Genomic DNA, 23,611 nt, shown 5'->3' with positions numbered 1-23,611 from the left:
ATGCATTTTATAAAAAACGGTTACAAACGCTTTTGTTTTGACCAACTCGTCCGATCCAAGGCAACGTGTTCCTTTAAATTAATCATACGAAATAATATCGTCTATGTTATATTATTACTACTAATAAAAAACCTTTAGTCCCCCTCAGTTTGAATTCGTTCCGTGATGGGTTTGGTGAATAATAATCTGTCGGTAACACCCCCTCAAAGCCTCGCCCAGACACGCCCCTCCTTAAACATTGGTGCATTAAGCAATACTTACCAAGAGAGGGCGCTAGTCATTTCATGACACACGCATGTTTTTTATTATTTTTGCATCTTCTGTCGGAAACATCGTCAGCTAAATAACTTCGCAATGTGAACGAAAACATGTTCTATGGGAGTTCTAAGGTTGCTGTCACAAAGATAGGTCACTGAAGGTAATATTGTATGGCTGGTTTTGGTCAATTCTCGAAAGATAATGAAGATAATCGGGGTATGGAAAAATTCACTGAAGTTTTAATTGTCCGTAAACTGGGCAAAATACCATGATTAACTCTCTAAGTAAGTCTAAGTTTAATAAATAAAATTAATAACTATTACTATATAGCTGAAGTATGCAAAAATAGGGTAACGGGAAGAACTCATTTTACTTGGCCTTACATATGACATGGGGAGAAGTACCATTTTCCTATTAGTATTATATCCAATTCCAACAACAATCGCTTTTTTATAATTTGATGGCCATTCACTTCATTCAGAATTCACTTCATTTTCATAACTAACAGCAAAATCATCCACGCGGATTGGCGAAAGTGTCTTTGTAAAAAGGGAATAAGGTCTATTGTCGATCGTTTAATTTCAACAGGTGGCGCCTATCCCAGCATGCCCTAGCGTAGGGCGCCACCTTTTGAAATCAAACGATTGACAATAGACCTTAAATAGTTATAAATAGGACTGATGTTTTTATTATTAATTATTGTGCTTGTTCAAATACAAAAGGTAAAACAAAAAATGCATGCTAAACTCTAAAAATAAATAAAATGGATTTCACCATCAAATTCAAATTCAAGCCCCGTTTGACACTTCTAAGTTCTACTTCTCATCTGTTCCATGGCATATGTAATACTCGGCAATGTCCGTAAGGCAGAATACAATGCCAAGGAAACAAAATAATGTGCATGTGCAGCGTTGGTCCACTCTTCTCCTAGAACTATGAGGTTCGTTCCGCTATATTAGCGGAACGGACCTTGGTCGTTCCAGGAGTAGGTCCACTCCATACAGTGCCAATTAAATGAATTTATAGAGAGTAGAAAGGGGATCCATGAAACTATGTACTACTTAAAGACAGTGGACACTATTGGTAATTGTCAAAGACTAGCCTTCACAGTTGTTGTATCTCAACATATGCATAAAATAACAAACCTGTGAAAATTTGAGCTCAATCGGTCATCGAATTTGCGAGATAATAATGAAAGAAAAACAACCCTTGCGACCATATTAACGACTTGTCCACAAGTCTACGGTGGTTATTACGCTTGTTATGTTAAATTAATCATACGAAATATGGTCTATGTTATATTATTACTACTAATAAAAAACCTTTAGTCCCCCTCAGTTCGTTTCGTTGTGGGTTGGTGAATAATAATCCGTCGGTAACACCCCCTCAAAGCCTCTCCCAGACACGCCCCTCCTTAAACATTGGTGCATTAAGCAATACTTACCAAGAGAGGGCGCTAGTCAATTCGTGACACACGCATGTTTTTTATTATTTTTGCATCTTCTGTCGGAAACATCGTCAGCTAAATAACTTCGCAATGTGAATGAAAACATGTTCAAAAAATGCATGCTAAACTCTAAAAAAAAATAAAATGGATTTCACCATCAAATTCAAATTCAAGCCCCGTTTGACACTTCTAAGTTCTACTTCTCATCTGTTCCATGGCATATGTGGTACTCGGCAATGTCCGTAAGGCAGAATACAATGCCAAGGAAACAAAATAATGTGCATGTGCAGCGTTGGTCCACTCTTCTCCTAGAACTATGAGGTTCGTTCCGCTATATTAGCGGAACGGACCTTGGTCGTTCCAGGAGTAGGTCCACTCCATACAGTGCCAATTAAATGAATTTATAGAGAGTAGAAAGGGGATCCATGAAACTATGTACTACTTAAAGACAGTGGACACTATTGGTAATTGTCAAAGACTAGCCTTCACAGTTGTTGTATCTCAACATATGCATAAAATAACAAACCTGTGAAAATTTGAGCTCAATCGGTCATCGAATTTGCGAGATAATAATGAAAGAAAAACAACCCTTGCAACACAAAGTTTTGTGCGTTTAGATGATTGATTTCGAGACTCTACACTTGAGGGTCTCCAAATCAAATTCGTGGAAAATTACTTCTTTCTCGAAAACTATGGCACTTCAGAGGAAGCCGTTTCTCACAATGTTTTATACCATCAACCTCTCCCCATTACTCGTTACCAAGTAAGGTTTTGTGCTAATAATTTTTTTGAGTGATTACCGATAGTGTTCACTGCCTTTAAGTACTGTACATGTAACTATGGCAGTACTGACTTGTGACCTTTTTCCCCTTCTTTTTTTTATCAAAGTAGTAAAATGGCGACGTCTTCAGAGGAGGTGCTTCTCATCATCAACCAGGTTCGTCTCCATAAGAGTGATGGGTCGTTGTATCTCATGGCCGAGCGTCTTGCTTGGCAGGATGACAACAAAGACTACTTTGCTGTGAGTCACCACTACAGAGACGTCAAACGTAAGTTATAAACAATGGAGTTGTCATGTCATGAACAGTGTTGTAAGCAACGGTGGTCGGTGCTGGGTGGCCCTACCCAAGACTCACAATTTTTGCCCAGCACTCTGACTGAGCAGTATACATTGAGCTGCCCTGCACAGATTTCAAAATGGTATCCACTGTGGGTTAGTCTGAGACATAGCTAACAGGGCTGTATGCTTCGTTTTTGAAAGGGCAAGGGCACCGAGGCATTTTTCTTTGGCAAAGGGCACCCTATGAGGAAATTGTAAATTTCTACTGGAGCATTTCTAGGGCACCAAGGCAATGACATGGGGCAACGGAGGCAATCGCATTCGTTGCCTCCGTGAAGTATCAGGCCTGAGCTAATGATAAGGAGTATCAAATGTCACAGAGAAAGAACACAGTCGAAAGGTCATTCAACTTATTGCATGGCCCCATAACATGAACAGTTTGGAAACCTGAAATGCCTGGACTTTTAAAATACTTGATTTATTGCCCACCACGCAAATTGGTCTAGCTACAAACTTAACCCTGGTCATTATCAAAGCAGGCATGAGGCTGACAGTATGAAACTTTAACCCGTTTACTGCTTGGTTGTATGGTTGTACCATAGATATGGTACAAAGGGAGTACATGATTCAAGGAAATTCAAGCAATTATATGTTTGGATAAAGGACATCCCCTAAAAGATGAAATTCCTGGTCTTAAGCATGCCAAGTTCCAAGTAAAGTTTGCCTTCTGTGAGACTATTTTGGATTTCTTTTGTTTCCTCCATGAAGAACAAAAAATCAGCCAAGAAACCAGCATTAAAGTCCAGCTCCAGATCGTTCTACACGACGGCAAGAGCAGCAAGTTCCACTTCGCAAACCGAGAAGGCCCTCCCGCTCAGACGCGGGACCGGGCTGTGGTCAAAGAGCTTCTTCAGCAGCTCCTGCCAAAGTTCAGGCACATGGTCAACAAGGAGCTGGAGGAGAAGAATCGGATCTTGCAGGATGACCCCGAGTTGTTCCAGCTGTACAAAGATCTCGTCATCAGCAAGGTGATGACGGCAGATGAGTTTTGGGCCAACCGCAAGTCTATGGTAAGAGGTGTTCTCCAATTCCTCAGTAAGGACATGAGACAAACCAACTTTAATCTCCCTCTTTAAAAAGAAGAAACTACAATGCTTGCACAAGTAGAAAATCCCTACAAAAGATGGCCTCAGTTGCCCCTTCAAAGGTTTCCCATAGAGTGACCTTTGTCAAATGAAAATAGCCTTGCATTCTCAAAGATGAGATTGTAGGTCTGCAGTGTCTTGTTGGGCTGCAACCTTCTTCAACTAATAGAGGTAGGGTAGTCTCCTCCTGCCCCTGCTCCAAGCTTCCAGAAGTCACCGTGGTGCAGTGGTTAGACTGCAAAACTTGCAATCACAAGGTTGTTGGTTCGAATCATACCGAGAAGAAGTATTGTCACCTAGTAATACTGAATCACAATTTCTTAGATTGACGGGAAGATCATCTTAACAAACATGCTCCATCGATGGGTTTCCACAGCATTAAAGGGAAAAGCAGCTAGCTCTAGATTTGTCTATCTCCAAAAGCAAATTGTGTTTTTCTTTCCCTTTTGCCTAGGTCACACCAAAAGAGCCGAGTGGAAGCAGCAATACTTCAACAGTCCCGCAGGGCGTAGGCGTATCAGCAGCATTTTTATCCGATATTAAACCACAGACCGATGGCTGCAATGGTGTCAAGTATAACCTAACAGCAGATATTATTGAAGCAATCTTCAGAATATATCCAACAGGTACTGGGTGTAGAATTTTCTCTTAAAAAGTTTGGGTACTTTTTGTACGACACAAAACACCATGTCCACAGATTAACATTAAACTTACACGGTTTGAAGGTAATGATGGTAGAAAGCTTTCCTTAAAATATTACCAGCAGAGGTGCTGTTGGTTTTTGAGTATTGAGTAATGTCTCAATGACAATGTCTCAACTAATTTTTTTGTCAACCATTTAATTGCGTATCAAAATCTTTTGATCAGATAAGTAAGATCCTGTTTAAAACTGCTCATTCCGAAACTGCTGACTACCGCCCCAAGTTTTTCACAGGCAAACTCGGATGTGCTTTTCATTGGTGATTCACGTCATGTAACAAATACTTCATTTTAATTTAGACTGATTTAAGAAGAAACTAGAAATCAATAGGAAACTTGCGTGTACAACCATGTGAAAATCTCTTTTGTGGGAGTGTTGGCTCTGAAAAGAGCCAGTGAATGTTTCCCCGGAGACCGAGCAGAGTATACTGTTCGAAACGTCGAGACCCAACCGGCTCTTTTCAGAGCCAACACTCACCCTAAGAGATTTACACATGGTTGTACCAGCAAGTTTACTATTTATTTATAGTTTCTTCCTATTTATCCACACCATGTAAAGCTTCAAACAATACTGAGACTATTTTGTTTCTTACTTGTTCTCGCAGTGCGCAAGAAGCACGCTGAGAATGTCCCACAGAACATGGCCGAGAAGGAATTCTGGACGCGCTTTTTCCAGTCACAGTATTTCCATCGAGACAGAATCCACGGGAGTCAGAAGGACATCTTCACCGAGTGTGCCAACGACGATGAAAAAGGTTTGTTGAAATACTGCTCACTAAGCTTTCTTTGTGAGCTTGAAGAATCTATCTTTAGACAGCTACATGTACTTGGTAAAAGTTTGTTTTGGGGGAATGCTATTTAAAGTTGTTTTTAATATGTTTGTTTATCATTTAAATGTAATTTTGATATTTGTACACTTCTAAATGTTTCGTAATTATCAATACAACAATTAGGCCCCAACCTCAAGGTTTTGAAAAACTTGAAATACATTTGCCGTTGTGCATCACAATGACAATACTTTCACGTCATGTGTGGAAATTTGCTTCATGCTGCAACAAAGTGGCTATACAGTCCTGAATCATTTAAAGTTAGTCAGTCTCACTTGGTTGGTCATTTAATTTTCGTATTAAATTTTTCTTTCTTTATTTGTGCTTTCAGAGATGAAGGAAGAAGCCAACTTGACAAGAAGCGACCCACTGCTAAATATCGAGGGTTTGTCCGACAATACCTTAATAGATGACGTAAGTAGACTGGTACCCTGAATTATTGGCAGCCTACTATTGTATAGACCTTTCCATTGTTGGTAAACAACGCGCTGATTGTTATGGACGGACGAATAATAGCAAAACATTCAGGTGGGTTATTGTGGGGTGTCGTGGCCGAGTGGGTAAGAGCACCAAACTCAAGCTCTGGTGTTTCTGTTCAGTAGAGTGTGGGTTCGAGTCCCGGTTGTGTCCCTGAGAAATACACTTAACTATAATTGCTTCTCTCCACACAGGGGTAAATGGGTACCTGTGAGGGCAGAGATAGTCCTTGTGATTGATTTAGCTTTGTAGCACATCTTTGTTGCATAGGCTGTATACTCCTCAGGGAGCTGAGATGGTTTAAGGAATGAATTAAGGCCCAGAGACCAGGGGAAATAATGTTGGAAGCGCCTTTAAACTTCTTTCCGGTTTGAAAAGTGCTGTGTAAAAACTGGTTACTGTTATTCTTATTATTATTATAATGTTGTGAATGAAAATGGCTTTGCCCTCTCAAAGATGAAATTCCAGGCCTGAGATGTGTTCCTGTGACGCTGTATGGCATTTTTGTTTTTTCTACTCTAGGGATACGGGTCTAAGAAAGAGGGGCCGAGGTCTCAGGCCACCAACCATCTTATCAACGCATCGATAATCAAGAGGTTTAATCACCACAACGCAAGAGTCTTAAGCATGTCACAACAAAAAGGGTGAGTAGTTACTATTATTATAAATGAGAAAATAAAAGTAGTTTTGCAAACTGCTTTTCCAGAAGGACCTTAAATACCTGATGTTTTGGCCATTGCAGAATCTTTCTCAAAGGCTAAATGACAAAACAATGTACGTGAACAGGTAACTAAGTGTCATAAGATACTGCTTAACAAATTTCTTTGCTAAGCAAAAATTGAGTCGGGCACCAGCCACAACAATGTAAACCTTATGTTGTTTCGGCTGGCAACCTTTTTCTGCTAAGCAAAACTATTCTGTGCTTAGCTAGTTTTTGTGTTACTTACAGGCTTTATGAAAGTGGGCCCCCATGGATGTTAATTATGAATAGAGCTGAGTATGATCTTAAACTTGCATTTATGTGATCTCCCCCGAACAGCGCCCCCACAACGAGTAACGGTCTCCCACCAAGCATTGCAGCTGCCGCAAACGCACAAAACCATCAAGACACCAGCGGTCAAACAGCGCCCCCTACTAAGAGGAAGCGTCTAAAAGAGGCCATTGAGATTGACGACTTGATCCCAACGACGAGTACCACGCCTGTCGTACTGAAGCTGGAGAGAACAGACAGGTAGGCTAGAGACTAGGTAGCCCCAGAATGCATTTCCCAGAGCGCATAATCAGATAAAGAATTGGGTGTTAATTTTAGCCTTTAAAGACACTAGACACTATTGGTAATTGTCAAAGACCAGTCTTCTTACTTAGTGTATCTCAACATATGCATAAAATAACAAACCTGTGAAAATTTGAGCTCAATCAGTCATCGAAGTTGCAAGATAATATTGAAAGAAATCTGTGCACTTTATAATTTTTCATTAATGTTATTTGTTTTTACTGTGTACAGTCAGGGCATGATAAATAGGAATATTCAAATTTTGAACATTGTTGTTGTTGTTTAGATATTACCATGGGCCAACTCCAGTCAACCAATCACAATACAGCTCCTCCAGTGAGGTTCGGCAAGCAGTGCAACACGTTAAACAACAATTATCAGGGCCACAGACGAACCTAACAAAGGTAGTGTAGAACCTTGCCTATCGTACGACTATCGACGAAGTGTATTAATAATAATAATAATAATAAGACTTGTAATGCGCACGTATCCACCCTGCTGGGTGTTCAAGGCGCAGTAAAACCAACAACAAAGAAAAACAGACACAACAAAAATTAGTCCTTGAAAACCTGTGACATAAGATAAGTTTTGAGAAGAGATTTGAATGTTGTGGTACAAAGACAAGATCTAAGATTAAGTGGTAGAGAGTTCCAGATGCGTGGCGCAGCTGAAGAAAAAGACCTGTCTCCCCATGAGTGTTGAGACTTGGGTTCAATGAGAAGAAGCATGGAACTTGATCGAAGATTTCTTGATGGAGTGTAAACTTGGAGAAGTTCAGAAATAAAGACTTGCCATTAAGTGCTTTGTGGACAATGAGCATCAGCTTGAAGAGATAGAGAGCCAGTGTAGTTATTTCACCTGACATCATCATCAGAAAAATCTTGAATGCCATACTGGTGGGCAATTTCACTGTGCGTTTTTATATATAACTCTATATAACTGTGCGTTATGCAGTGAAGTGCGCATTTTAGGCGCACTGCATTAATACACGTAAACCTAACCTGTCCACCAACATGGTGAGCGTGGCACTAGTCGCAGCGTGTGACGCGCATGCAAGGGGTCAATATAAGATTTGAGGCATTGCATGGTGAGGCATCAATACATATTTGGTTTGATGTGTTTGAAGTACTTCCTCAAAGCAGGCGCTAAGAATTGACTTAATTGAGCATACTTTTGAACGACAGGTGTTGGCTAGTACGACAGCGGGTGTAGTTACGAATGAGCTGACACCAGGGGGCGCTCTAATGGGAAGGAACACCGCACAACCTCTACACAGTAAGTTTGACTTTTTAAATATTCTTTCTACTTTAATCAATTTTCAATCATTTTTATTAGTTGTAGGCCCAAACAGCTTGCATAAGTTGCTTCATGCTTTCTTTCTTCTTGAAATCCCCCCAAATCTCCTCTCTCCCCTTACCCCTCCCCTAAAATAGCTCTGTACACCAAAGAAATCCACGAGGAATTGAAACACCTGTATGCCGCCCTCTCTGAGGTCCTGCGCCATTTCTGGTCGTGTTTCCCGGTAGCTAATAAATCAATTGAGGAGAAGTTGGTCCGCATGAAGGGAACGCTGGAGCAGTTTCAGGCGAAGAAGCTCCAGCCGTTCAAAGACTCCCTGGCCAAGCAGCATATCGGTGCAAATGTGAGTTGTTTGTGTGTCTGTCTGTTTTGATAGCCTAGACTGGTCCCCTTTGGACATGTATTGATTCATTTGTATCATAGAGTTATATATAAGAACTAGAGGGCGCACTGGCCTATATACGCGCTCCGGCATGCGCACAGGCGGCCATTTTCTAAGTTGACAAAACTGGCATCTCACAGCATGTGTTTGTGCGGCCATTTTGTAAGTTGAACAAACAGCATCGCGTGAGCGTTCAATAAAAAAAACTCAAACGTGTATTTCATATTCAACGCGCCTGCAGAATGACAAGCTTGTCATCTCACTCGTGCGCCCTCTAGTTCTTATATATAACTCTATGATTTGTATACACATGCACATCGGATTTAACTGCAAATTCCCAGGACCATGAAGGCCATGTGAAATGAATGGAAGGTCAAAGGTGATTTTGGACGTGGGCTAGTTAAAGGCAGCTCTCTGTTATAATCAACAGGGCCTATTTTCATAAAGCCTGTAATTTTAAAAACTGGTTGAAGATTTTACATGATTGCGACTGGTGCCCACTGAGTTTTTGCTATAGCACAAAAGCAGTATTTTCTGCTTAGCAGCTTTATGAAATTGGCTTCAGTTAGCTTGGTAGGATTCCAACGCACAACCTTATGATAGCAAGCCATGCATTCAAACCACTTGACCACAGTAACTGGGTAGAAGTCTTTTCATACACCTATTCAAGAATTTTAAAAAGTTCCTGAGGCTGAAACAATTGAAATTATAGACAAATTCTAAATGTTTGCAAAATGAAATAAAAGTAATTGAACAAATCATTTTTAAATATCTAATGATCTATCTCAGTAATGTCTTCAACAAATTTATTAAGATTTTTTTCTTCAAAAATACCATTCTGTTTCTTATTCCTTCTCTAGGTAACAATCCACATGGAAGAGTTGCTCAGCACAGCTTACTCTAAGTTCAATGCCTGGCAGGCCAAGAGGGCAGGTCAAAGGTCATGACACGTTAAAAGGCAGTCTTGGGAGAGCTTTGTGTTCTTGAAGAGCATTCTGAAAACTTTGACAAGAAAAGTTGCTCGGGGAACAATATTGAGTTTCATTTGGGAATGAGTTGTCCCTTGGGCAACGGTGTAGGCACTCACCATTCTCATTCACTGTCTAGTCTAACCGTCTCCAACCAAGGTCCAGTTTCATTAAACATGCGAGTACAAAAGCTTACTAAGCACAGGCAAATCTTGCTTAGCGAAAAAGGTCACCAGCCAAAACACTGTACATTTACCATTACTCTGGATGTTAAAAATCCAGTTATAACATTTCTACCTTTTCAAAACGAGTGCTTTAACAAAAGAGATCAAGGAAAATTTCTTAACGGGAGCAGTCCTCAGTTTACTTTCATTCTAGAAATCCATAGGGATATTGCTAAGAAAAAAAGAGTCAAAACAATGGAAGATCAGAGAGGTGTCCCCTGTTTACACATGTTTGTTCTTGGATGTATACAGAAGCTCAGTTTTATTTAAACTATAGAAAGGTCTGGGTATCTGCTGCCACCTAGCGTTCCCAACTCGCCAATTAAATTAATAATATAATTCCAACAAGGTCATGTATTAAATGTTAGGTTTCGATGAAAACATACAATGCTCACAACGTGCAGTTATGATATATAGGTTTGGAAGTGTGTACTTTTTGTAAATACCTTCGCAAAGCAAGGTCGTAAATATCCAGATATTTTAAATACTTTTAAAAGGGGAAAATAATATGACCTTGTCGGGCTAAGGACATTTAAAAAATAAACTGAAAAATAAGTGAAGTAAGAAGATAATTTTCCGTTGTTCATTCTTGTTAAAGGGAAGGTACACGTTTGGTAATTACTCGAAACAAATATTAACTAAAAAACTGACTTGGTAACTAGCACTGGAGAGCTGTTGACATCACAAAACTTTGTTAGAAAGGACACCCTTTGATGAAGTAACGGAGTTTTAGAGAAAGGGGTAATTTCGAGTCTGAGCAAGGCTTCAGACATGAAGCCTTTCTGACATGAAATTAACAGATTTTAGTTTATTGATTTGATTTGATTTGATTTGAATTGATTCGGATAAAAACATGTCAAAAAAAATTACATGCACAACATCGGGAGAAAGGACGATGGGGATAACAAAAACCAAATTCAGAACAGATTAGAAGATCAAAATACGGCACAAAAATATCCATGGATAACCCAATAAAGCCAATTATCTTAGGCTTATTTCCTTTGGGGTCCTTAAAGGCAGTGGACACTATTGGTAATTGTCAAAGACTAGCCTTCACAGTTGGTGTATCTCAACATATACATAAAATAACAAACCTGTGAAAATTTGAGCTCAATCGGTCGTCGAACTTGCGAGATAAGAATGAAAGAAAAAACACCCTTATCACACGAAGTTGTGTGCGTTTAGATGGTTGATTTCGAGACCTCAAGTTCTAAACTTGAGGTCTCGAAATCAAAATCGTGGAAAATTACTTCTTTCTCGAAAACTGAGTCACTTCAGAGGGAGCCGTTTCTCACAATGTTTTAAACTACCAATCTCTCCCCATTACTCATTACCAAGTAAGGTTTTATGATGATAATTATTTTGAGTAATTACCAATAGTGTCCACTGCCTTTAAGTAGTGCACCCCATCACATTCGAGGACAAGGCGGCCACGCATGCAAGTCTTTGCCCAATGATGACATCATCAAGGGTCAATCATGCTTGATATAAATTTTACAAACAAACTGCAAGGACACCATCGTTTTGCTTGTAGTATTGACGGGGTTGCTTTAGGAACGCACATGAGCGTGAATGAAATCAATGGCCGTGAAATGGTCCTCGTTTTCGGGCCCAAAGGTTCTGCGATACTGAATATTTGATGATGTTTCCCGAGGACAGTACTACCCCCCCCCCCTCCTCCGCCAATCGAATCATTCAACCATTTCAACCCCTGATAACGAGTGGAGTATACTGTTCAGACGTTGGGATACCACACCGGCTGTTTTCAGAGCCACCGCCCCCCAAAAAAGAGAGATTTACACATGGTTGTACCATGAAGGAAGGAAGAAAAGGATGTCGAACATGGAAGTAGAAATTTCTACCTCCATTGTCCGCCGAATGACGTAAGCTTTCCATGTGTTTTGATTGGTTCGAAGTGATTTGGCAGCAACACTTTCAATTTCCCATGTACAATGAGTTTTATAGGTGAAAGGTATAACAGACGGGGGTTGCCACTCCCTGGTGTAATAATATTCACGAGCCTCGAAGTGTGACGTCAGATGCACAGGCTACAATTAAAATGGCACATTCAATGGGTGCGTTCGTTTAGCTTCCCTGGGTCGACCCCGGTGTGTGGCGGTTTTTTTTTTCCATGACGAACGTGTGCAGATAATTACCCACGTTCGTCCTGGAAAAAAACCCGCCACACACCGGGGTAGACCCAGGGAAGCTAAACGAATGCACCCAATATAGCGCCGTATGCGTATACTTAGCACATCGTGGTTTTTCGTGTTGGATTGACGGATTTGTTGCATGAGTTTTCCGCTCGACAGAACACCAGTCAACAGTTCATGTTTTTCCGAACACAAAAAAGTACACGTGGTAGTCGCTGGTATGAAGTTTGTGTTTGATAAGTTGGTGCTATAACAATCTTACACAACATGTTCATGTTTGTTGTGTTGTCGTTAGCCTTCGAAACGCCAGGCCATTAATTTGTTTGCATTTATACTAGGTCTTTTTGGTTGGTATAAGAAGTTTGCAACTGCTTATTCTATTTTTTCCAATCATACAAAAACCTTGCACACTCGAAGCGATCTCGTCCATGAGTCTTTTCGAAATCATGGAGCCCACACAAACTCATTCTGAAAAATGCATCCCCGTGTGAAGACACAAGGCCTTCTTTGCTTTGTCCCTTTACTTAAATTATCTGTTCATACTTTGTACCCATTCCAAACTTTCTTGAGAAGCTTCCCAGTCTTAAGAGTTCCGTAACGAATACCTTTTGCTTTCACTTTTCTGTGTATTGTCCTCGTTCTTCAACGATGAGCACATGACGTCACTCTCTCAAACATCTCGCTGTCTTTAGGAGTTCAAAATAATAATAGTAACAATATTGAAGTCCTATGTAGCGGTTTTTGCACATTGTTGACTTAAAGGCAGTGGACACTATTGATAATTACTCAAAACAATTATCAGCATAAAACCTCAATTGGCAACTAGTAATGGGGAGAGGTTGATGGTAAAAACATTGTAACGGCGCCCTCTGAATCAAGTAGGAAGTAATTTTCCACGAGACTTCGAGACTTCAAGTTTAGAATTTGAGGTCTCGAAATCAAGCATCTGAAAGCCCACAACTTCGTGTGACGAGGGTGTTTTTTCCGTTCATAGTTATCTCGCAACTCCGACGACCAATTGAGCTCAAATTGTCATAGGTTTGTTATTGTATGCATATGTTGAGATACACCAAGTGAGAAGACTGGCCTTTGACAATTACCAATAGTGTCCAGTTTCTTTAATCAAAGGCTATCAAAGGTGCTGTGGAATTTTGTGTTAGCGGCTCCCAAACTACGGAACAATAATTAAACAACAAAACTTTTCAGCAAGACAGTTCCCTAAGAACAACTCTACCTGGCAAGTAGATACACACATGGTGTTACCGCAAACCAAATATACAACAAAACTTTTGTTACTATTAGTTCTTTAACGTTTATCAACAGTACAGTCTGGGTTTCCCCCTGTTCTTTTGCTACTTTTTGTAATGCGCAGTGGAGTATATCCCTATGTATTGAGCAATATGGATGTCCATGGTATAATTTTCGTAAATTATGAAGGTTTGGAAATGTATACATATTTGAAGACAACCCTGCACTTCTATTTCTCGAAGCCCAAATGGCACCTTATATGGTTCAGCACAGTTGAAAAGGTAAAGCAACCCCCACTTCATGTGTCGTCATGCATGCGGTCAATTTCAATCACAACGGATATCTATTATTGTTCGTCATTGAACCGCTTCAAAAAGGGGCCTCATTTTGCAGTTTTTGGTTAGTCAAAACCACTTTCGTGTTGTCCCCGAGTTGGGAGTGTTGCGTGTACAAAAAGTTGTGCTGTTCAGTCCAAGATGGCTGCCGTTTTTTACTTCCTCCTTGGTTTTGTCCAGCTTTGCGTAGCAGCATTCTACAACGGTCATACGGAACCTGTGTCTACGATTGCAGGAGACGTCGTTGGGGCTGAAGGAGCGATAGACGGGGAAGCTTATCGAGTGTTTAAGGGGATACCGTACGCCGAGCCGCCCGTTGGACCGCTTCGATTCAGCGACCCGGTTCCCAAATCGTCATGGGAAGAAGTGTTTAACGCTACCTCGTTCGGGCCATCATGCCCGCAGTCCAGGCCTGCCGTGGATGGCTTTAACCCGGAGTACGTCGTGACGATTCCAGACGGGGGATGGGAGATTGGTGAAGACTGCTTGACTCTGAACGTTTACACTCCTCTGGGGAATATGACTCAGTCTGGGTTAGCAGTTATGGTATGGCTACATGGAGGGGGCTACCAACATGGCCAGGGTAGCGCCTATGATGTATCCGTACTCACCACAAAAGGGGGCGTGGTCGTCGTCACAATAAACTACCGGCTTGGCCCGTTTGGTTTCCTGTTCACCGGGGACGACGGCGCTAAGGGGAACTACGGGTTGAAGGACCAGCGACTGGCTTTAGAATGGGTCAAGGAGAACATCATGGCGTTCGGTGGTGACCCTGAGAAGGTCACACTCTTTGGCCAATCGGACGTGCTTGAATCTATACCATTGCATCTAATGGCGGATGACAGTCGCTCCCTGTTTCGTCGGATGGCTGTTCATAGCCCTAACTGGAATACGGAATTGGGTGACGAGCCGAATGTAGAAGGGCTTGCGGGTTATCTTAGCTGTTCAAGTGATAACACTAGCCTCTTGTTGGACTGCCTCCGAAGTAAATCCATGGAGGAGGTTCTAGACGCAGGGATGGGTGGCTACGACGTCTGGCGCCCCGTCTTAAACGATGATTTCTTCGGTGCGAAGTCAAAGGACGGCATCACGCATGATTTTCTCTCGGTCTTCAACACCGGGGATGGTTCTATTGGTCTCGATCTACTCAAGAAGAGTCTCCATTCAGACGGGGAAGACTATAACCTCACCTCCGGGGTCACTAAGGAACAATTCGGAGAATGGTTGCGTTCATACACAGACGACTCCGGGGTGTCTAAACTTGCGATTGAAGAACAATACATCTCCAACGACTTCGCGGATGAGAACTTTGCTCGTATGCAAGCCCTCGTCGACATCCACTTAGATACGACTAGCATCCGGTACAATTCAGAACGTCTTGACGATCTGGATAAAATGCTCTCCTCGATCTTCATGATGGTTTTTGATCATCGTTCGTCCGTTGATTGGGAGTACCCAGAAATTGATCTCGTACCGCATGGTGGGGAGATGTCGTACATCTTGGGGCTGCCGTTCATCGCGCCTGGTAACGGGATGCCATTCACCTCCGAGGAGCAAGCTCTGAGTCAACGCATGATTGAGTTCTGGTCAAATTTCGCCAAAACTGGGTGAGCACATAATTTTTATTTTCAATTTTAGTGTTATAGAGGGTGTTGAAACTCTACTTTAAAATGTCTCCAGTTAAAGGTACTGGACACTGTCATTACTTAAAATAATTGTTAGCATGAAACGTACTAGGTATTACGAGCAATAGAGATTTTTTGATAAAAAAGCCTCGTGAGAAACATTTTAGTTGCTGCTCTATTCCCTTATGAGGAGCATTGCCATAAAAATGCTTAAAGACACTGGACACATTTTGGTAATTGTCAAAGACCAGTCTTCTCGCTTGGTGTACCCCATGCACAAAATAACAACCCTGCACAATTGGTCATCGAATTTGCAAGAGAACAATGACCGGAAAAACACCCTGTTTGCACAAATTAATTGTGTGCTTTCAGATGTATTATACTTGAGTGAGAAATTACCTCTCCTCCAAAAAATATACGTTACTTCAAAGGGAGTGTTTTCTCTCACCATGTTTTATCAGCTCGCTTCAATGTAAGTTTTTAGGTTAACAATTAACTTGAGTTATCAGTATTGTCCAGTGCCTTTAAAGACACTGGACACTATTGGTAGTTGTCAAAGACAAGTCTTACCACTTGCTGTATCTCCAACATATGCATAAAATGACAAACCTGTGAAAATTTGAGCTTGATTGGTCGTTGGAGTTGTGAGATAACTTACTATGAAAGAAAAAACACCCTTGTCACACGAACTTGTGTGCTTTCAGATGCTTGATTTCGAGACCTCAAGTTCTAAACTTGAGGTCTCGAAATCAAATTCGTGGAAAATTACTTCTTTCTCGAAAACTACGTCACTTCAGAGGTAGCTGTTTCTCACAATGTTTTATACTACCAACCTCTCCCCATTACTCGTTACCAAGTGAGGTTTTATGCTAATAATTATTTTGAGTAATTACCAATAGTGTCCACACCCTTTAAGTAAAAAAAAATATAAAACATTATAGTGTGTGGGGGGGGGGGGTGTAGAAATATCCACAAAACAATTCCTTATTTGCACACGGAAACCACACTGTCATTCCCCGGTTCCATACAAAAATAATTTGTTGTTGTTTGTTCGCCTCAATGCTGACATATTTTCACGTGCGGCTACTAACTATTTTATAGACAAAATTTCAGTTCCAGCATTATTTGGGCTCCACAATGCGTGATCAATCACCCGATAGGTTTTGCAAAGGTATTCAAAGAATAATGGTTAACCCACGGTGAATTTTCACGCAAGATCGAGCAATACTTTACAGTTTGTGATTCATTCTTTCCACAAGTTGCCAAAAGGTGAGAATCGCATTAGCTGGTTGCAGGGGACTTGTTGCCGCTTTGGGGTGTAAAATGCGTTTATATGGGAAAGGGCTAGATTGGGCGATGGGCTGTAAAGCGTTCGTTGATTTGATTGAAAAGATCATTAATGATGTTTTTCAAAGTATAATAATGTTGAACCACGCAAATATCAAAAATTTGTGTGGTTAATTTTCTTTGTCTTTATTTCGTGAATATTAACCATGTCCGCATTTTTTTTTTGTGGTTCAATAAAATGGCGAACGGTGTTGATTTAATAATGAATCTCTTACTTTCATTCATTCATTAATGGTTTGTTCTTTAAACAAGTTTTTTCAAATGGCGACCGGGGGTCGAGTTACAGGAAAACATACACAGAACACAAATTTGAACCAAAAGTGATAAATTTAAACCATTGCATGGTGCTGTACTGTTCATACTTCAAAACGTACGTTTGACTCCACATCTTGCAGGAAAATGTTCATCCCTGGATGTGTGATAAAATTCCACCCGTTCATTTTTTACAAGTAATGATACGTCTTCTTTATTATGCATTTGCTCATCGGATGACTTCTTCTCTTCAACTCTTTCCAGGAACCCCAACTCTGACACCACCGACCCACCGTCCAATCTTATCGGCGGACCAATCTGGCCCGAATACGGCACAACCAAGGAGTACCTTCAGGTCCGACTAAGCTCCGAGGAGATCGGCAGCGACTACCGAGGCGAGGAGGCCCTCTTCTGGAACGAGTACCTACCGGAGCTCAACGAGGCAGCGAAAGAATTCTGCCCGACCGAAGAACCGACGGAGAGAATCCCGAGCTCTGCCGAGTGGACCCCAGAACCGACCGATGAAAAGGACCCAACTCCAACTGGGATGTGTGGTGAGAAACTCGTCATAGGTAAATCTCTCGGATTAGACTTAAGCCCCGCTCAGGCTGAGTCCTTAATCGGTACGATGATCTTTGTAAGCGTGGGTTTGCTATGCGTCATCGTCATGGTTTTTGGAGCTGCCTTGGGGTATAAGTTTAAATCCAAAAGGGGAAATCCAGATCAGAAGACCGAAGTGAGTGTTGAGAAGGGAACCGCACCTCAAAACGACTACGAGCTCACTATCAAAAACCACGTCAATTCTGTAAATAAGTCTGGCCCCCAAGAAGGAGTGTACGAGAACATGCGGGCACCAGCTGCTGTTGTCCTCAGCACAGAGATCCACCACAAACCTGATCTGCATGACAGCGGAGAAGACGACGAGGCGGAGTCCCTACAGGAGAAACGCCCAATACCAGACAGTGACGAAGAAGAGATCCCACCGCAATATGCCTCCGTTGATAGGTCAACTCGACCCTCTGAGACAACTCGACCTGCAGAGGATGACGCTGACTCTGTGGACGAGGAGGTTACCTTCCCACCGCCTCCTGGAGACTGGGTTAGCAAGTCTCCGTGGGCTCTGGAGGAACCGGTTGGGGATGAGGTTGACCCAGACACCACTGAGGAGAAGACCAGTTACCCCTCCAGGTCTGACGAAGGAAGTGTTGTGTCTGACCCTCCCACCGAACCTGATGAAGAGAACACAATAATGTAGTCGAAAGGTGACTTCTAGCCGGTGTTGCAGAAATCCCCCCCCCAACACCACCACCCATACTGCTTGTTGTGTCGCAGTTTCCTCACTCTGGTAGCGCCCTCTTTTGACTCAACCTCTCTCAGATGTTAGTTTACCGTATTTGGGACAAACACACATCTGTTGGCAAAATCTCAGTGCCCTTGACTATCTTAACGTTGAGTCTGATTTTATTGCTCAAAGACACTCTTTAGTCTCATTTATTCTATGAGGCCACCTTTAAAGGCACTGGACAGGTTCGGTAACACTGTCAAAGATCCGTAATGGGAGACTTTGAGACGCTAGGTGGCAGCAGACTTACCAGATAAATTTCCATTGTTTACGTAGTTCTGAGCGTGCGCACATGACCGAAAACATTGGATTTTACCTGGTAAGTCTGCTGCCACCAAGCGTCCCAAAAGTCTCCCATTGCGATTATCATTGGATATAGCTTTCGCAATGTGCCTTAAAGCCATTGTACCCTTTGGTAAACAGAATTGTCCAAGGCCCACACTTCGTGTTTCACAACTTATATATAAAAATAACAAACCTGTGAAAATGTAGGCTCAGTCGGTCATCGGAGTCGGGAGAAAATAACGGGAAACACCACCCTTGTATCCGCACGTTTCGCCGTGATCCGTAATTATCGATATCGAGAATTGATATTGGTTTTTTTTTTCTCAAAAACTAAAGCATTTCATGAAATAATATTTAAAGAGAAGTCTTTCACCATTACCATCTGTAAACCCTGTAAGTTATTTATAAATCTGTGAACGTTTTGTTTCTGTACCGAAAGGGTCCAATGGCTTTAAGCTCCCATACTTTAGTATTGCGGTAACGCCATGTGTGTATCTACTTGCCAGGTAGAGTTTGTTCTTTACCGAACTGTCTTTCTATTATTCTACTACCGCGGAGTAGATTTTCGGAATTCGGAAGACTTCTCAGTTCTGCAATGAACAGCCTGCGTTTTAACTGCTACCGGGCTGAAGGTAAAAGAAATTGGCTAAGACTACCACTTTAGCTTATCGTTATTAAAGCTAAAGTAGTAGTCCCAGCCAATTTTCTAAACCTTCCGCCCGGGTATTTAATAGTTTAAAAACTTTTTTTTAGGATTGAGAAGTCTCCCGAACAATCCGACAAATCTACTACGCGGTAGTGTAACAATAGAAAGACAGTTCTCTAAAGAGCAAACTCTACCTGCAAGTAGACACACACATGGTGTTCTATAGACGATGTGACCTCTGACCTCACACGAAAACCATAACATGATTCGCGCGCATACCGTCGGGCAAAACCTTGGTGTTTTGGCAGCCAGCTAGAAAGTGTACGCAATCTTACTATGACTGCGCAACTCAGTGCCCGGCGAAACATGACGTATATGTTTTGTCAACAGAGGGCGGTTTGAATGTAAACATAGGTCACGTCGTCTATAGCTATTACTGTAGACACTTTATTCCCGTATCATTTTGTTTGTCTTTTTGTCTGAAAACCCTTCTCCTAGCTTTCCTTGTTTTACCCTGCCAGTGAATCAACATACTATTAAAAGACATATTTTGTTTGGAATTAATACTATACCCATATCATGTTAATTTTGTTTAGAATTTTGTCAAGATTTTGATAAAGTGTTTCTTTTTATTCAGTAAAACTGTTTCTTATTTTATTGGTTAGGGTTTAGTGTTTTGTTGTACAGTTAATGTAGTGAGTAGCAGTTTGAGAAACCTAAATGATGTGCATTTGTCTTTAAATTTACAAAGTATAATATTTCAAAAATATAAACAACTCAGATTGAATAATACATTTGAAGGTTTACTATGGTTTTATTTTGTCTTTAAATTTACAAAGTATATTTCAAAATATAAACAACTCAGATTGAATAATACATTTGAAGGTTTACTATGGTTTTATGATACATTATGGATAGTTGACCTTTATATTTTTTATAACTATAATAAAATATCAGATTTTGTTTCGTTTACAAAAAGGTGTTTGATGGGTAATTTGTTTACGGTGTTACTTCTCAGGGTATCTCTAAAAAAAACATGTGGGTATGCACCTCTTAAATATTTGATGTTTTTAAATTACACTCACAACTTCTTTTGAAAAAATTAATTACTTAAATTGGACTTAAAATGGAATATATCTCTTTATTTGAAAATTTGTTTGAAATAATAAAAGAAAAAACAATACGTTTAGCATAAAAAATTTTATAAGAATAATTTCCTTTGTTCTAAGGCCTCTTTCCACTAAGATAACTTTTAACTAGAGACTGTTACTAAAAACCACATCGATTTAAAATAAATAGCAAATTTCAGTCGTGTGAAAGCTATCCTCGTTAAATAACGACCAAGGACCCATGGTAACTTAAAGGCAGTGGACACTATTGGTAATTGTCAAAGACTAGTCTTCACAGTTGGTGTATCTCAACATATGCATAAAATAACAAACCTGTGAAAATTTAAGCTCAACTGATCGTCGAACTTGCGAGATAATAATGAAAGAAAAAAAACACCCTTGTCGCACGAAGTTGTGTGCTTTCTGATGCTTGATTTCGAGACCTCAAATTCTAAATTTGAGGTCTCGAAATCAAATTCGTGGAAAATTACTCAAAAACTATGTCACTTCAGAGGGAGCCGTTTCTCACACTGTTTTATACCATCAACCTCTCCCCATAACTTGTCACCAAGTAAGGTTTTATGCTAATAATTATTTTGAGTAATTACCAATAATGTCCACTGCCTTTAAACAGAGAAACAGATAGTCCTCGTAAAAAAAATGGCCTGAAATATTAAAATCACCACAATGTGTCATTAATCACTGTGTGCCATAACCAAGGACTCTTGCTATGACAATGGCATGTTTCCCATTATTTCAGTCGTGTAAAAGCTATCCTTGTTAAATAATAACAAAGGAACCTCGGTAACTTGAACAGAGAAACAGATAGTCCTCGTAAACAAAATGGCAATGTTAAAATCACCACGCTAAGTATAGTGTTAATTATCACTGTGTGCCATCACCAAGGACTCTTGCTAAGGTGCTTCCATTCATTTCAGTCGTGTGAAAGCTATCCTTGTAAAATAATAACCAAAGACCCATGGTATGGCAATGGTGTTTCCCCAACCAGCGAGGTGGGATTCGAACCCACTACCTTTGCATTGCTAGAGTAGATGTCTTACCACATAATCCACCGAGCTAGCCCAGACAGGCAGTTCAACAGCCCGACGTGTCAGCAGCGGCTAGCTACCGCAACGACTTAAAGGTACACGTTGCCTTGGATCAAACGAGTTGGTCTATGAAAAGCGTTTAAAACCGTTTGCTACAAAAAGGAAATGGTTAGAAAGTTGTTTCAAAAGTAGAATATAATGACCCACACAATGGCCCAAAAATGCACGGCTTTCTTGATACGTCGTGTACTATCACCGCGCGCCATTACTCATTACGAAGTAAGGTTTCATGCTAACAATTATTTTGAGTAATTACCAATACCTTTAAAGTCAGCTGGAAGTGGTATTATTTTTTTCAAAATCATGCTTTTGTCACTAATATATGTGTTTTGATGAGTGGAATGTGAATAAACAGTTAACTAAGGTTTTAAAAAATCAGTTCTTATGTTATTTACAAATTTAAGAGTAGACCCCGACCCGAGAGGGCGCTGTTTGTGACTTCAATCGAGGCAGACTTTGCCTGTAATGCGTAAAGTAAACACACTTGCAAAGTACATGTACGGGCCAAGTCGTGAGTTTATAAGTTGAAAAAAAAACATTCTTTTTTTTCCGGCAATGCCGACCAGGTGTTTTGGTGCTGAATGCAAAAAAACACTTTTTGAAATGTACCAACTCACGACTTGGACGTACATGTACTTTGCACGTGTGTTTACTATACGCATTGCAGACAAAGTCTGCCTCGATTGACGTCACAAAAGGGGTAGGCGGAGTCAGCCCCCAAACAACTTTATATATTTTTTAAACATATAAATCGTGACAAACAATTACCAAAAAAATTGTTTTATTGTTCGTAAGCATATTATACTCTTATGTTTGAAAGAAAACAAATTCTATTTCCAGGTGACTTTAAAGGTATATACTTTGTAGTGCCAAGAACAAAGTCACATCACTGTTGCTGACTGTTTCACATCAATTATGGACCCAAACTCTGATAATCACATCAGGTACACAACATCATTCAACACATTCAAGGCACTTCTGAAAGCCCACCATCAACCACTTTTTATTTGTTCTGTGTCATGCCTCAGAGCCTTTTTAGCAAACTTTTGATTTTATTTTTGATTGATTGATTGATTGATTGGTTCCCTATACCCATTTAGCTTTTTTTTATTTAGCCGTTTCAAGCATTGACCCTAGTCCAGGTTTCTTGTATGATAATTTGTAAGCTGACTTAGAGCCGCCTGGTGAGAGAAAGCCAAGCTGAGGTAGGCCCGCCGCCGCTTATTTTTTTTTTCAAGTTGAAAAGCCCGGTTCTCTATGGAGCACGCCCTCTATCAACCATGTGCCGCCAATCAATCAAAAAAACTTCCACACATGCGCATTACCAATTCATGTGGCGCGCCGCAATTCACAATAAATACACGTTCTACGAAAAGGTTGATTTTTCGACAGTTTACTGCGGCAAAATATCAACGAAATAACCCAAGAAGGAGTGTCCAACATGGAACAGCAGAATCTGGTGCAGATTTTACAGGGTTCGATACACCCTGATACCCGGGAAGAAGCAGAGAAACAGTTAAATGAGGTAATTATTGCTGGGTGAAATTTCTGATAAATTTGACACATGTGTTTTTTTCTCGAGGCATCGTCATGGCGGTATGCATGGCATCTTTCTATCTTGTCTGCATACATGGGCTGTGTAGACGGTATTGCGCAATCTGCAATTCGTTTCAAAGTTATGTTTAATTAATTAGTGAAAACTAATTAGGTCAGATATATTTATTTGTAGAAAAATGTATGTAACATTATGAAAAAAAGGAAAGGGATTGTGTACTGTGTTGAGTTTTTTTTTTTCAATTCTTTTTTATTTATTTTTTATTTTTTTTATTATCAAAACTAAAATATAAATGTTAAATCAAAAAATTTTTATTTAAAATAAAAATTAAAAGTGAACTCGAAAATTAAATTTTAAAATAAAGAAGAATTTGGATTTGAAGAGTAACCTTTTTTACCTTTTAGTTTTATTAATTGCATGATTATTGACTTTCCATAAAATTAAGTTGGAGTGAGTGAGTAAATAGAAAAATTCTCACATTCAACAAAAATGAAGGATTACATACAACTCGATCGTTCGGACTACTCGACAGTTGAGACAGCTCAA

General features: G+C 40.4%; 3 protein-coding genes across 4 annotated transcripts in view; all 3 read left to right on the top strand.

Moving 5' to 3' along the window:
* The first annotated feature begins 290 nt into the window (after positions 1-290).
* LOC139953677 (general transcription factor IIH subunit 1-like) lies at positions 291-10,614 on the top strand. 2 transcript variants are annotated; one of them, XM_071953186.1, is made up of 12 exons: positions 291-418; positions 2,597-2,754; positions 3,534-3,835; positions 4,365-4,536; positions 5,215-5,364; positions 5,768-5,850; positions 6,436-6,557; positions 6,953-7,144; positions 7,473-7,590; positions 8,371-8,461; positions 8,620-8,828; positions 9,728-10,614. In XM_071953186.1, exons 2-12 carry the CDS (start codon positions 2,601-2,603, stop codon positions 9,812-9,814), a joined length of 1,680 nt encoding a protein of 559 aa, XP_071809287.1. In that variant the 5' UTR covers positions 291-418; positions 2,597-2,600; the 3' UTR covers positions 9,815-10,614. The 2 variants fall into 2 exon arrangements, with proteins under 2 accessions (XP_071809287.1, XP_071809286.1); XM_071953185.1 differs by having other exon boundaries at positions 292-418; positions 2,594-2,754.
* A 3,277-nt stretch (positions 10,615-13,891) lies between these two features.
* LOC139953949 (carboxylesterase 1E-like) lies at positions 13,892-20,473 on the top strand. The gene is made up of 2 exons (XM_071953560.1): positions 13,892-15,402; positions 17,284-20,473. Exons 1-2 carry the CDS (start codon positions 13,937-13,939, stop codon positions 18,272-18,274), a joined length of 2,457 nt encoding a protein of 818 aa, XP_071809661.1. The 5' UTR covers positions 13,892-13,936; the 3' UTR covers positions 18,275-20,473.
* A 2,365-nt stretch (positions 20,474-22,838) lies between these two features.
* LOC139953605 (importin-7-like) overlaps positions 22,839-23,611 on the top strand; it is a 30,315-nt gene continuing 29,542 nt past the window's right edge. Inside the window, exon 1 of the mRNA XM_071953076.1 lies at positions 22,839-23,035. Within this exon, the coding sequence (XP_071809177.1) occupies positions 22,952-23,035 (84 nt within the window). The 5' untranslated portion in view covers positions 22,839-22,951. The remainder of the gene's footprint in view (positions 23,036-23,611) is intronic.

The sequence above is a fragment of the Asterias amurensis genome, chromosome 22 (genome assembly GCF_032118995.1).
Source record: "Asterias amurensis chromosome 22, ASM3211899v1".
Classification (NCBI taxonomy): Eukaryota; Metazoa; Echinodermata; class Asteroidea; order Forcipulatida; family Asteriidae; genus Asterias; species Asterias amurensis.
This window is presented reverse-complemented; position numbering and strand designations above follow the sequence as displayed.

What these genes read in the sequence shown, in the direction of transcription:
- LOC139953677 (XM_071953186.1), top strand. Translation starts at nt 2,601, where the DNA reads ATGGCGACGTCTTCAGAGGAGGTGCTTCTCATCATCAACCAGGTTCGT. An exon ending in ACAATACCTTAATAGATGAC is followed by an intron (nt 5,851 to 6,435) that starts GTAAGTAGACTG and finishes TTTCTACTCTAG; the next exon opens with GGATACGGGTCTAAGAAAGA. An exon ending in CACAGACGAACCTAACAAAG is followed by an intron (nt 7,591 to 8,370) that starts GTAGTGTAGAAC and finishes TTTGAACGACAG; the next exon opens with GTGTTGGCTAGTACGACAGC.
- LOC139953949 (XM_071953560.1), top strand. Translation starts at nt 13,937, where the DNA reads ATGGCTGCCGTTTTTTACTTCCTCCTTGGTTTTGTCCAGCTTTGCGTA. An exon ending in TCAAATTTCGCCAAAACTGG is followed by an intron (nt 15,403 to 17,283) that starts GTGAGCACATAA and finishes AACTCTTTCCAG; the next exon opens with GAACCCCAACTCTGACACCA.